The sequence below is a fragment of the Pseudorca crassidens genome, chromosome 16, assembly GCF_039906515.1.
Source record: "Pseudorca crassidens isolate mPseCra1 chromosome 16, mPseCra1.hap1, whole genome shotgun sequence".
NCBI lineage: Eukaryota > Metazoa > Chordata > Mammalia > Artiodactyla > Delphinidae > Pseudorca > Pseudorca crassidens.
This window is the reverse complement of record NC_090311.1, coordinates 13686339-13699376: the sequence shown is the minus strand read 5'-3', so window position 1 is coordinate 13699376 and position 13038 is coordinate 13686339. Positions and strand designations below refer to the sequence as shown.

Sequence of the window (13038 nt, the reverse complement as noted above, 5' to 3'; positions counted from 1 at the left end):
AGTGCATGGAGAAACCTTTCATGAAGGGGGATCTAAACACCCACACATCTCCACATCCACCATGTGGGGCACTTTTTTTTTCCTAGTGGCAGAGGCAAGGCACAGGGGAGCAGGTCCCATTGTACGTTTACTTTTCAGGTCCCTGCTTAAGTCATGTCTGCTAACACCTGATTGGCTGGAGCAAGTCACGTGGCTTAGTCCAATGCTAAGAAGGAAGTATGCTGGGCCCACCCTGAGGCCAAGGCAAGTCTGGGTATGCTAGAGGGGAATGAAGAATTGGGACCAATAATTAGATCCACACAGAATAAAGGCCATTTGTAAACTGTGGAGCTCTGGCCGCACTAATTACTATTATTTCTACCTGTCCAAGAGTCAGGGTACCACAGGCCAAAGCACAAAGCAACCACCACGCATTCCTCCCAAAGCCCCTGAAGGTCAGCTCTCAGGCTGGCCAGGCTGCTGGGAGCGCACCTGCCTGGTGGATCAATAGTAATTTGAGACACTAGGGGGCGCGCTATCTGAGAAACTCTCAGGAACTGAACGCGCAAGGAGTGCCGCCTGCTTCCCAAGTCCTTGGGGGAAGCGCTGGAGCCGGACCATTCTCGGGGCACCCCCCCTCCTCCCTGGCGGGACCTCTGGGCTCCTCCCTCTTCCAGCAGCTCCTGTCCTGCCCACTCCTGGGAGGATGGAGGCTGCGGGGCCGCCTCAAGATAGGAGGTGCTGCTGGGAGGCCCTGAGGAAAATCTTCCCTCGCCTCTGCTTCCACTGCTCCCTGGTGACATACGCGCTGGTGGGTGCCGCGCTCTTCTCAGCCACTGAGGGCAGCCAGGACCTGGGGGCAGATGACCCGGAGTTTGAGGAGTTCCTGGAGAAGCTCTGTGACATCTTGAAATGCAACAGAACAGGTAGGTGGCGTACCTGGGCAGGGCGGGCCTTTTCTCTCTGGGTAGAGGCAGGCCCCAGAGAGGAGAGAACTGCGTTGTAGGAAGCTGAGTCTGGGAGCCCTCTGCTTGCGTCCTGCCCACTCCTGGGCAACCTTAGGCAAGTGACTTCTCTCTGGGCCTCAGTTTTCCCCTCTGTAGAATGGGGGTGGGAATAATGGACGGCCTCTCAGGGTTGATGTAAAGAATGTAGGAAAAGTGCTGAGCACCCAGTGGGCTCTCCCTTCCCTTTGCCTCAGTTCCCAGCCCCACCCAGACCGGCAGGCTCTGAGGAGGATGGATTGCTGGAGATTTGATGAGGTGGGGTGGGGTGGGGTGGATGGGTGACCAGATCTGGAGCTGTGTGTTCCTAGGCTGGTCCTCAGAACTGCCTGCCCCACCCCATGATTCAGTTTACAAGGACTGGAATTCAAGGAACAATCCAAATTGGGCTTGGACTGCCAAGATAGTAGCCTGCCCCCTGCTCTCCTACTTCTTGTTTCAAGTGCCCTTTTTTTTGGGGTCGGACTCAGGGGAGGAAGAAGGTGTTGTGAGAAGAACTTGGGTCCTGGTTTCGGTCCCAGTTGCTCTCCCAGCTTGCTGTGTGATCTGGGGCAGATTGCCCTCTCTGGGTCTCAGTCTGCCAGGGAGAAGAAGGCCCACAATCTCAGGCCTGCCAATCACAGGGACCCTGTGGGAAGCAGATGAGACAATGGACATGAAGCCTCTTGGAAGGCACAAGGCACTTTATATATGTCCTTATTGCTTTTCATTCGTATTTGTCACTTATTTCCATGCTGTCTCCTAAAGGTTGGAAAGATGCATTCAACACAGCAAGATAAAATAATAGAGAGTAAATAAAAGACAAAGGAAAAACAGACTCTAAAGTTCAAGGGAACAACAGGGTCCTGTGGTATGACAGGTCCTCAGCCAGGCTGGCAATGACCCCTCCAACCTGTGGGAGGTCCTTCCAGCGGGGGCGGGCCAGAGGCTGATCACAGGTGGCAGAGTCTCCTCTCCGTGGAGGGTCCTACTCCTTCTCTCTGCATCTGTGCCAGACAGACACAAGCCTACTCAGATGACCCAGGAGATGCCATCAGACACTCTGAGCCATCACTGGGTCCAGACTGTCAACAAGTTCAGGGCTTTCCAAACCTGGCCACGTGTCAGAATCATCCAGGGAGCTGGTCTAAAATACACATTCCCAGGCTCTTCCCCAAACCCACTTAATCAGGATCTCCAGGACTGGGCTGGGAATCTTATTTTTAAAAAGTTTCCTGGGTGATTCTGATGCACAGAATGGTATAGGAAAACGGAGCTGGTCCATCCGCATTTTGTACTGATTTTCACTGGAGATGAAAATGCTCAGTAAGTGCTGGTTAGTGCAGACCCTGTGCCAAGTGTTTTTCATGCACTGTCTCACTTGATCCTCACACCCACCCTATGAGGGGGATGTGAATTGTCCCCCTTTTACAGATCAGGAAACTGAGACACTGGGAGTTAAACAACTTGCCCAAGGCCACCCACTAGAAAATGGGGCCAGGGATTCAACCCCAGACGTTTAGATTCCAAAGCCATGTCATGCTGCCTCCCCGATGGGGAAACTGAGGCTCAGAAAGAGGCCTCTTGTCCACGGCTACAGGAACTAGTCAGGGTCAGAACTGGGTCTAGATTGCAGGTGTCTGGACTCCCGGGTTGGTGCCCATTCAAACGCGTGGTGACTTCCTGCTGTGCCAGGCTCTGTAACATCTTCTTACAACTGTCCCAGCTGGCAGGTGACTTCTGAGATCCCTAAAACCCACTGGCTGCCAGGCCAAAGGTACCATTTGGACACCTCCCCGAGAAACTAGGGCCCCCAGGCCTGCTTCCGCCAAGTCTTCCCAGGTAGCCTCAGCCAGCTGAGCCCAGTATGATCACCACACTCCATCAGGCTTAATGGCTTCCAGGAGTGCATACGGTTTGCAATCACGCAAGAGCCTGCATTTCATAAAAGCCTTTTTCTTTCAGTTCTCAAGACTCGGGGAAAGAGGCAGAGCAGAAGTTAGTAGGCCCCTTTGCAAGGCTTCGAAAGTTCAGAAAGGCCACAGGGCAATTCCATGGCTGAGCTGAGGCCGGACCCCTGTGGGCCTCTCTCTGGGGTGCTCAGCACACAGGGTTATGTGGCCTCCTAATCTCTGCAGGTGCTGGAGCAGTACCTAAACTGCAGAGACATTGAACAAAGGGTTCTGAGATCCTCCATTTAGTGTTGATGAGGGCCGCAAGGCAGGGGGCGTGGTCCCTGGGGAAGACGCCCCTTCCCCTGGGCAGGACCTGTTTTAAAGGGTGTAACCTCTCTCACGCCGGTTGTCTCTTTCTGGAGTTGAGGAAGGTAGGAAGCGGGGTCTCGGGAAGCTGCTGCAGAAGGTGAAGCCCCAGTGGTTTAGCGGGTCTGCAGACCGGTCCTTCCTGAGCTCACTCTTTTTCTGCTGCACAGTGGGTAAGTCCAGGGGCGAGGGCAGACCTGTGAGAGAAAGCTGGGGGTGGGGGCAGGGGAGAGGGGGACGCGGACCCTTGGTGGGGATGAAGGGTTCGATTCATTTAGTGCAAGAAACAGCTGTAGAGTGCCTACCCTGTGCTCAGGGAGATGGCAGTGAGCAGGGCTGCCACTGGCGCATTTGTGCAAATGAGAAGAGGATCCCCTTCCTTCAGGTGGGCATGGCCCCATTCCCCGGGCAAAGGCCCCAGTGAGCGAGGTGTGGGCTGCGTTTCGGCTTCTTCTTGTCTCCCAGTGAGTGCTCTTGTACAAAACACAACCTGCAGGGTACCTGCCTGCCCGGGTTCCTGGACTCGGGGGCAACCAAACGTGGTCAGTGCGATGCGCTCAGGGTATGGCGGGAGCACAGCTCCCCCAGCCTTGGGGCTGGGGAGTGGGTTTCAGAGTCACCAGCATATTGATGGCAGCTGGCTCCAGGGGAATGGAGGAGGGCACGGCGTGGAGAGGGAGGACGGTGTGCCAGAGCAGGCCTGGAAGCGCCAACGATGAGGCAGAGGAGGAAGGGGACCTGCAGCGCTAAGGAGAGCGCACAGTTGCCTGCAGGGGCCGTGCTAAGCTGCCTCCTTTAAAGCCCACAGTGAATCAGGTCGGGGCCCCAAGCCCAGAGAGGTGACGTCAGGGGCCAAGGTCGCTCAGTGAATGGAGCTGGTGCCCACGAGAGCTGTTGAGACTCCAAGTCCAGTGCTCTTTCCCCAGAGTAGGCTGCCAGCTTTGCAGGTCTGCGGGGTGCTGTGGAGACTCTGCTTACCCCTGCTCAGGGAGCCCCAGGGAGAGCCTCGCCCTGCCTGGAAGCAGGGGCCGCTCAGATTCCTGTGTCCCCATGGAGTGGATGACAGTGCCCAGAAGGGAAGGACTTGGAGAGAGGAAGGAGCTGGCCTCGCCCTGTTCCCTGCACTTGCTTTGTACGTGTCTCCAGCCTCCAAGCAAGGGAAAGACTCCTGTGTGACACATTGTCCCAGCGAAGTCCTTTCCGGAGCCCCAGGCAGAGGGGAGGGTGTGGAGGCAGAGCTGCTTCCCTACAGTGAACACTTGCACGTTTTAAGATGGGCTCTGTGGACCCTCAAAGCCACAGATCCTCCTCTCGGTGGCTACACAGAGGGTGGGCTCCTGTGTGACACCGCACATTGGAACTGGGCTGTGGAGATGGCCTTTGCTTCTTCCCTCCCTCCCTTCCTTCTCTCCTTCCTTCCTTCCTTCACAAATACCGAACGCCTATGATTGCAACAGCAGCGGCTGCGCTGGCTAACGCATGTGTATTTATTTATTTACTTGTTTACATCTTTATTGGAGTATAATCGCTTTACAATGGTGTGTTAGTTTCTGCTTTATAACAAAGTGAATCAGTTATACATATGTTCCCATATCTCCTCCCTCTTGCGTCTCCCTCCCACCCTCCCTATCCCACCCCTCTAGATGGTCACAAAGCACCGAGCTGATCTCCCTGTGCTCTGCGGCTGCTTCCCACGTGTATTTAAGACTCATCAGGCTCCCTTTTAAGTTCTTCGTGGTGATTAGCCCATTCACACCTCGCAACAACCCTGAGGTAGCTGTTGTGATTATTCCCACTCTCGGAGGCAAGGCAGGTCCACCATTTTTGCAAGGGGACACAGCTCATGTCTGTCTGGGTCCAGGCTGTCTGGGTCTTAACCTGAAACCCCACTGCCTCTCTCTGTAAGTGACTTTTTCTGTGCCTGGCATGGGGCTGAAATAGCTGGATGCCTCTGAGTCTAATGGAGGCGGGAACAATGAACAGCTAAGCGCACAGACGTGCTCAAGAGGAGAAGCTTGGGCTGTGGAAGTGGGTGAGACAGGGTGGGGGAGGGTGGTCCTGACTTTTGGGGATGGGGGAGAGGCTTGTCTGAGGAAGTGACATTTGAGTGGAAGGATCTGTGGAGATGAACCAGGCAAAGAAGGCTGAGAGGGCTTCCCTGGTGGCGCAGTGGTTGAGAGTCCGCCTGCCGATGCGGGGGACGCAGGTTCATGCCCCTGTCCGGGAGGATCCCACATGCCGCGGAGCAGCTGCGCCCGTGAGCCATGGCTGCTGAGCCTGCACATCAGGAGCCTGTGCTCCGCAATGGGAGAGGCCGCAACAGTGAGAGGCCCGCGTACCGGGAAAAAAAAAAAAAAAAAGGCTGAGAGAGCTTTCCAGCAAGGCAGCAGGCAAAGCTCCGGGGCTTAGAGGCCCCTCTGAGGTAGAGACCACTGAGGCTGGCGGGCTGTGAGAAGCGGGGCTGGTCTTGCACTCAGGCGCCGTGTCCCTGGGCCAGCATCGGAGGACCTTCTAGTAACTAAGGGCCCCAGCTTCCCTCTGCGGTGCAGCAGCAGGGTGGGCCAGGTGCAGGGGCCAAGCCAGGCCTGGCAGGAGCCACCCCTGCTGGTGGTGAGGGGGTCACAGGAGTGGAGGTAGTGGAGCTGCCCTCGGCCACAGGTCAGGGGCTCCTGGGTCAGCGTCCCCACCAGGAGTGTGACTCATTGCGCAGCCCCTGCCCCTCTTGGGCAGTGAAAAGTACTGGGGCCCCATCTTCATTCAAGAGAGCATCAGTTCAGGAGAATACCGATCCCCGGGGGGCCTGAGCTCACAAAGTCCGTGGCTGGGCACTCGTCCCGGGGTCCCCTCACACTCGGGGTAGAGGTGGCCAGCTGTGGACTCTGGGGGCCAGCCACCTTGGGTCAGAGCTGTGTGACCTCCAGTGAGCAATTTAGCCCATCTGAGCCTTTTTCCCTAATCTATAACTCCTCCCAGACCTGCCTCTGAGGGTCAGCGTGAGGGTCAGCTGCGACTGACAGAAAACCCAACACGGTTGGCTTAAACTGCAAGGAAAATGTGTCACCTCCCAAGTAGGAAGTCCAGTGGGGGACAGCCCTCAGGCTGCTTGATGTGCAGCTCAGCTGTGACATCGAGTATCAGGTTCTCTCCATCCTGCTCAGCGGGTCACACGATGGTCACCAAGGTCCACTTCCCGTCCGGGCATAATTGCATCTCATAGAGAAAAGGCTGGCTGTCATAATCGGCAAGAAACTTCTGGGAAGCCTCCCACCCCCCAAGCCAGTCCCTGGCAAGGGGATTGGATTACCAGGATGACTTAGACGGATCGGATCTATCTCTAAATCAGGTGAGAGAGAAGCAGCGTTCCAGGGAAAGATGGGGGAATGGCTGCTGGGTGAACAACCTGTGCCTACTGCAACACACTTTCTTAAATGGGCACATATGCTTGTGTCCAAGGGCGCCCCCATGTGGTTTCTTTCAGAACCGGTCTCATTCACCTGAATGTTGATATCCAAGCAGGGACAGGTCAGGAGCAGAAAGAGTAACAGTAACTTAATAGCTGCACCACCGAGCGCTTACCAGCACCAGGCGTTGTGCCAATGTGCTTTATATGCATGATTTTTTTTTTTTTTCGGTATGCGGGCTTCTCACTGCTGTGGCCTCTCCCGCTGCGGAGCACAGGCTCCGGACGCTCAGGCTCAGCGGCCATGGCTCACGGGCCCAGCCGCTCCGCGGCATGTGGGATCTTCCCGGACTGGGGCACGAACCCGTGACCCCTGCATCGGCAGGCGGACTCTCAACCATTGCGCCACCAGGGAAGCCCCTATATGCATGATTTTGTTTAATTCTCATGACAGCCCCACGAGGTAAGTGTTGTGACTGTCCCATTCAGCAGTGACCTTGGGCTCTGGGAGGGAAGTCGTTTTGAGCAGGGTAGAAGCAGGGCACAACTGGCCTTTTCAGGGACCCCAGACCTCCAGGGAATGCTTTGAGGAACAACATTTACAGGGGATCAGCAAGCGCAAGGAAGAGACTGGAAGCAAGCGGGCTTGAGAGTATGGGGTTTTGTTAGGTTTTTTCTCAAGAACAAAAGGGGACTGATCTAAGGCAGCGTTTTTTAGCCTTGGCACTATTGGCATCTTGGACTAGAGGATTCTTTGTGGCGGGGACTGTCCCATGCATTCATTGTAGGATGTTTGGAAGTATCCCTGGCCTCTACCCACCAGAGGCACCCACCTTTTCCCCTGCTGTCTTCGCCAGTTGCAACAGCCAAAAATGTCTCCAGACATTGCCAAATGGCCCTTGGGGGGCAAAATTGCCCCCTGTTGAGAACCACTGATGTAATGCAATGGTTATTAAAGCGTGGTCCCTGGACCAGTGGTGTGAGCATCGCTAGGGAGAACTTGTTAGAGATACAAATTAATTTCCAGGCCCCATCCTAGATCTACTGAGTCAGAAACTAATGGATGTGGGACCAGTGATCTGTGTTTTAGCCAGTTCTCCAGGTGATGCACGTAGATGTTTGAGAAGCACTCTCCTGGGGCAAGTGTTCTCAGGCCAGGCTGCATATCAGAATTACCTGGATATCTTTTACACGCCCCCATGCCTGGACCCCACACCAATCACGTCAGACTTACTAGGGACAGACCCAGGCATCAGTATTTTTCAGAGCCCTCCAGGTGATTCTAATGGTAGTCCAGGCTATGAACCACTGACCTAACGGAAATGCGTTAGCTTGGTTCATATCCCAAGAAAACGATGCTGCCACTCATGGTACAAGTCCACTAAGACATCAAGCCATCCAGTAATTACAACTGGAAGAGGACTGGGGAAGGTTCTTTGCTGCGCGTCATCAATAACGGTCCTGCTGGTAATACTGCTTCCTGTCCTGCATCTCTGGGTCACCTGAAATGCACCTGACCTTTTTGCTGAAAAAGGGACCCCTGAAAGGTATGAGGTTGGTCAATCCCCAGTCATTCCCAATTGGATCAGCCCCCTTGGATTAGGAAGTGTATGGGCTGTTAAATCCTCACAGGCTAAGTGGCGTGGACTGATGGAATTGGAATATCGGCATGCATTATAAGAAATAATATGATTTTCCATAATGCGTTTTAGCATTCAGTAATTGGGTAGGCAATACATTTCCTTCATAGGGGCCTGTGCTCTCTGAGACTTACTTCCTTGATGCGTTCTCTGCAAATGTGGCATGTCCTCTGGACTGTAAACATATTCCACCCAGAGGCAGCCACGATGACTTTGTTTGTAATCCACTAAACCCACCTTTGCCAAGGAGAGCATGCATGTGGAGGGAGGTCTTCAGGTGAGGGGTGCCCACAGGCTGTGGGCTGTGCGACTCCGGACGTGTCACCTGACTCCCCTGTTCCTTGTCTATTAAATGCAGTAACGACGGTGGTTGCCAGCATTAGGGGTTCTGCTATGTGGGAAATTCTGACTCTTAAAGGCAATTTTCTCCATAAATCCTGTAAGAAATGTGATATTCTTTCCTTTAAATAAAATAGATCTCACCCTGGGACTCCATCCTGGAGGCTGGGGGGCTTCCACTGGGGAACCTCTCCTGACTTTCCTAGGGGTGCACGGGAGCTGGGGGCTTCCAGGCAACATCTGGAAAACAGGGTGGCTGCCTGCCCCCGGGCCCTGCTGCTGACACCCCTAAGGACTGCAAGGCCTGTGACAATCTCAGGAGCAGGGATATTTGCTGACACCGGGGCCTAGGCTCCTGAGACTCCACGGCCAGGCCTCTCTGAGCTCCTGCCCCACCACGAGGGGCTCCAGGCCCCCTCCTCTCTTCCCCGCTCCGGAGAATCTCTCCTCACTCTCCACAATCACCCTGGCTAGAGCGAGCTACTCCCTGGTGTGCCCGAGGCTGCCGTGGTTTTAGCATTTAAGGGTTTACCAGAACATGAGACTTTCAGTCCTGGGCACATTGGGCCGCTGGTCATCCTCTCCAGGGCCCCCCTCTGTCCCCAACCCCCTCCCTCTTCCTGAGACCCCTTCCCACCCCAATCTCCTCAGTGCTTCTGGGCTTTCACCGAAGCCTGGACCAAGATGCTGTCCTGAGGTCATTTCTGCAACCTCCTCTCCCTGAGGGGAGGGCTGAGCTGCTGGAGACCTGCAGGGAACGGGGAAGGGAAAGAGAGGCAACAGAAAACCTGGGCACCCCCTTAGAAAGTCTGGCCCTGCGGAACAGCCTCAGGTTTCTGATGGGGGGTTTAGCCAGTGCAGGCTCACTCCTGAGCTCTTGGGTCCTGCTGGACAGGTGGGGAGCTGAGTTCAAGGCTTTGCTTCCTGCTCGACTAGGAGCCCCCAGAGGGCGTGGCCTCTGCCTGTTCCTCATTGTATCCCAATCCCACCCACGAAAGCCTGGCATAGAGTAGGTGCTCAATAAATGCCCATCCAGGATGGGTGCCTTTGTTCTAATCTGTTGGTCTGCTCTTACACATCTTGTTACTGATCTCCACTTGTACTTGCATACTCACGAGGGTGGTTATTTGATTCATATCCGCTTTGCTCACCACTGCGTCCCAGTGCATGCAGTAAGCACTCACGTGCACAAACAATATGAACGCACAGAGAGTTCACCACCCCTGCCGTCAAATGGTACCTCATGGGCGCAGTCAGTGTGGCGTGGAGTGCCCTGGGAGGGGTGCACAGTGATGGGACCTGGTGAGGGCCACAGCCCTCTTCCAGAACCGTGATGAAGATGGGCAGCCTTGCCCCGTGCGTATGCCTGGAGGGCGGAGGCTGAGGCCAGAGTTTGCACAGGAAGCTGCAGCCCTGGAGGAGGTTGGGGCTTAGCCAGTCTGGGAATTGCCTTCCAATTAATTTACATAATTGGGCTGGGGTTTTCTGTATTAGTCATCCTTTGTGACACCAAAAATTAAACATAGGCATTAAATACAGAGCTTCTCCCTCTTTGTTGAAGGCAGTGAGCTTGCCCACCCCAGAAGATCCAGCGACTTGTGCTGTGGGGTTCCACATTCCTCCGATCCTGCCCTCTCTAGACACGGGGGGTGGGCGGCTGGGGTGATGGGAGCAGGGGGCTCCTGAAGAGCACGGAGGCTTCAACCTCTCTTTGCTTGACCATCCTGTTCTTGATGGTGGGAGGGTCCCACCCCCTCAGTGCTTCTGACCCAGCAGAGGGAGCTGGCTTGGGAACTGGATGGCCCTGGGGGTTTGACCCCCCAACTCCACACTTTATCACACGTATGCTCTTGGCTAAGTCACTTCACTTCTCTGAGCCTCAGTTTCCCCATCTGTAATGGTGATAATACTTACCGATGAAGGCTGGTTAATACCCAACCCACAGTAAATGCTCAGAAAAACAGCCATTAGAATGAGGGCGCCCACCTCCCGAGATCGAGGCACTCGCTGTGTGTGAGGTGCTGGTCTCTTGTAATCCTTCCAGCTGGTCCATATACAGAGCAGGTATTGTCATGCCCACGTTACAGATAAGACATCTGAAAATGTGAGCAGTCACGTAACTTTCTAGTAAATGGCAGAGCTGGAATTGGAAACGAGGTCGGTAAGATTCTAGATGCTGGGGTCCTCAACATGTCACTCTCGTTTATGAACACGTCTGACCCACTAAGTCACAAATGGCTCTGAGGGCAACGATTGTATTTTAGTCACCGTCCAGCTTTCTACCGTCCCAAATACCGTGCGTACTGCTGTACACACCACGGGCACATAATAATTGCCTAATACATAGAAACAAACATAGAGGCCCAGACAACCCAGGAAGGACCAGGGTGGCTTCGTAAAAACTGATGCCTTCATGGAGGATGATGGAGGTGATGGGTGTGTTTGCAAAGCCCGCACATCCTGTCACCTGTGCTCATCCTATCCCTCCAGGTGAGCTGGGCCCATCCTGCTTCAGGTGCTCAGAAGTGGCAAAATGCAAGGCAGTCAGCTCCTCCCAAACGCGGGGTCGTCTCCTGCCAAGGACATTTCTGGTCAAAGATCTGGACGTGAGTTGTCCCTTATCCTAAAGAGAAGCTGGGTTTCACCGCCTGCTCCCCCAGCAAAGCAGACCTAATGTCAGACAAGTGGATGAATGTTTTAAGATGAATTTTTTTTTTTTTTTTTTTGCGGTATGCGGGCCTCTCACTGTTGTGGCCTCTCCCGTTGCGGAGCACAGGCTCCGGACGCGCAGGCTCAGCGGCCATGGCTCACGGGCCCAGCCGCTCCGCAGCACGTGGGATCCTCCCGGACCAGGGCACGAACCCGTGTCCCCTGCATCGGCAGGCGGACTCTCAACCACTGCACCACTAGGGAAGCCCCAAGACGAATATTTTTAAACATGTTGTGTAAAATGTCATATGCCAGGGAGAGGAAGTGGCAGAAGGTCTCTTTAAAGTTTTTTGAGCAGGGGAGGGGGGAGAGCAGCCGACAATCCCGGGCTCTGTCCTCCTTTTCAGGTTACGGCAACACCTACCCTGTCACCAGGCTTGGCAAGCACCTGTGCGTGCTCTGTGCTCTCTTTGGCGTCCCCCTGATGTTCCTGGTCCTCTCAGACACAGGCGACATCCTGGCAACCATCTTATCCATGTCCTACCACCAATTCCAAAAACTCCTTTTCTCCCCCCTCCCCTTCCCAAGTGGCGCTCCGGACCCCCCTGCGAAAGAAGACCTGACACCAATCCCGTAGACGAAGCCATCCCGAGGATTGCCATCAACGACCCAGAGCTCCCGGGCCCCAAACCTGCCCCCTCAATCCCAAGCAGCAACATGGAGCTGTTCGAGAGACTTTTAGCACGAGAGAAAGGGAACACACTGCAGGTGCCCCCTCAGGCCATAGAGGGGAGCTCTTCGGGTCCTGAGCTGGTGTTCCGGGAGACTCTCGTACTCCATCATCAACAACCTGGATGAGGCGGGGCGGCAGGAGGAGAGGCTGGACATCCTCCCTCCCCATCATCGCCCTCGTGGTCGTCGCCTACATTTCCTGTGCAGCTGCCATCCTCCCCATCTGGGAGAAGCAGCTGAACTTCGAAAATGCCTTCCGTTTCTGCTTTGTCATGCTGACCACCATTGGGTTTGGCGAAAATGCCTTCTATTTCTGCTTTGTCACACTGACCACCGTTGGGTTTGGGGACTTTGCTTTCGAACAGCCTCACTTCTTCTTCTTCTCCATTTATATCATCGTTGGGATGGAGATTGTGTGCATGGCTTTCAAGTTGGTGCAAAACAGGCTGATTCACATCTACAGAAATGTCGTGCTGTTCTTTGCAAATGGAAAGTGTTACAATCCTGTTAAAAAGTGAAGGCTCTATCGACTCTCGTGTGATGATGCCGGCCCAGCTGGTTGTTTTGCCTTTTGGGGCAGTGTAGTTAGAGCTGGTGGCACTGCAGCCTGTCACCTGAGGCCTCAGAGTCACACCCTGCATGACAGCTGAATGCAGTCTCGAGGCCCTGCAGAGATGTGGCCAATGCCCTTCCTCTCAGGACATTAGACAAAAACTGTCACCATCCTCCAAAGTTCAATTAATTGCCCTGTCTTCATTTTTCAGAAGCCCCACCTAATGTAGATGAAACCACCTTACAGGTGTCACTGGATTTCTTGCAACATGAGAAAAAATTTACCTTTTGTTTTTGCAATTTGTACTTTCAGCTGAATTAAAATCTTCCTGAGCAGCTCCCCATTTACCCTTGATGAAACAGAGCTAGACTGAGCCACCTCTTTTCTTGGATGAGCGCACGAATGGGATCAGCACAATCCCAGCCCTTGTAACATACACTGCTGGCACTGAGAGGAATCGTCACCTGTGTTCACAGGGGCCTGGGATAGTTCCTGATTGCCA

General features: G+C 54.4%; 1 protein-coding gene across 1 annotated transcript; it reads left to right on the top strand.

Moving 5' to 3' along the window:
• The first annotated feature begins 685 nt into the window (after positions 1-685).
• On the top strand, positions 686-12501 carry KCNK18 (potassium two pore domain channel subfamily K member 18). Its single transcript, XM_067708855.1, is given in 6 exon segments — positions 686-905; positions 3280-3408; positions 11659-11811; positions 11814-12070; positions 12072-12140; positions 12142-12501. Coding segments are annotated over 6 exon segments (1188 nt in total).
• Positions 12502-13038: the final 537 nt, after the last annotated feature.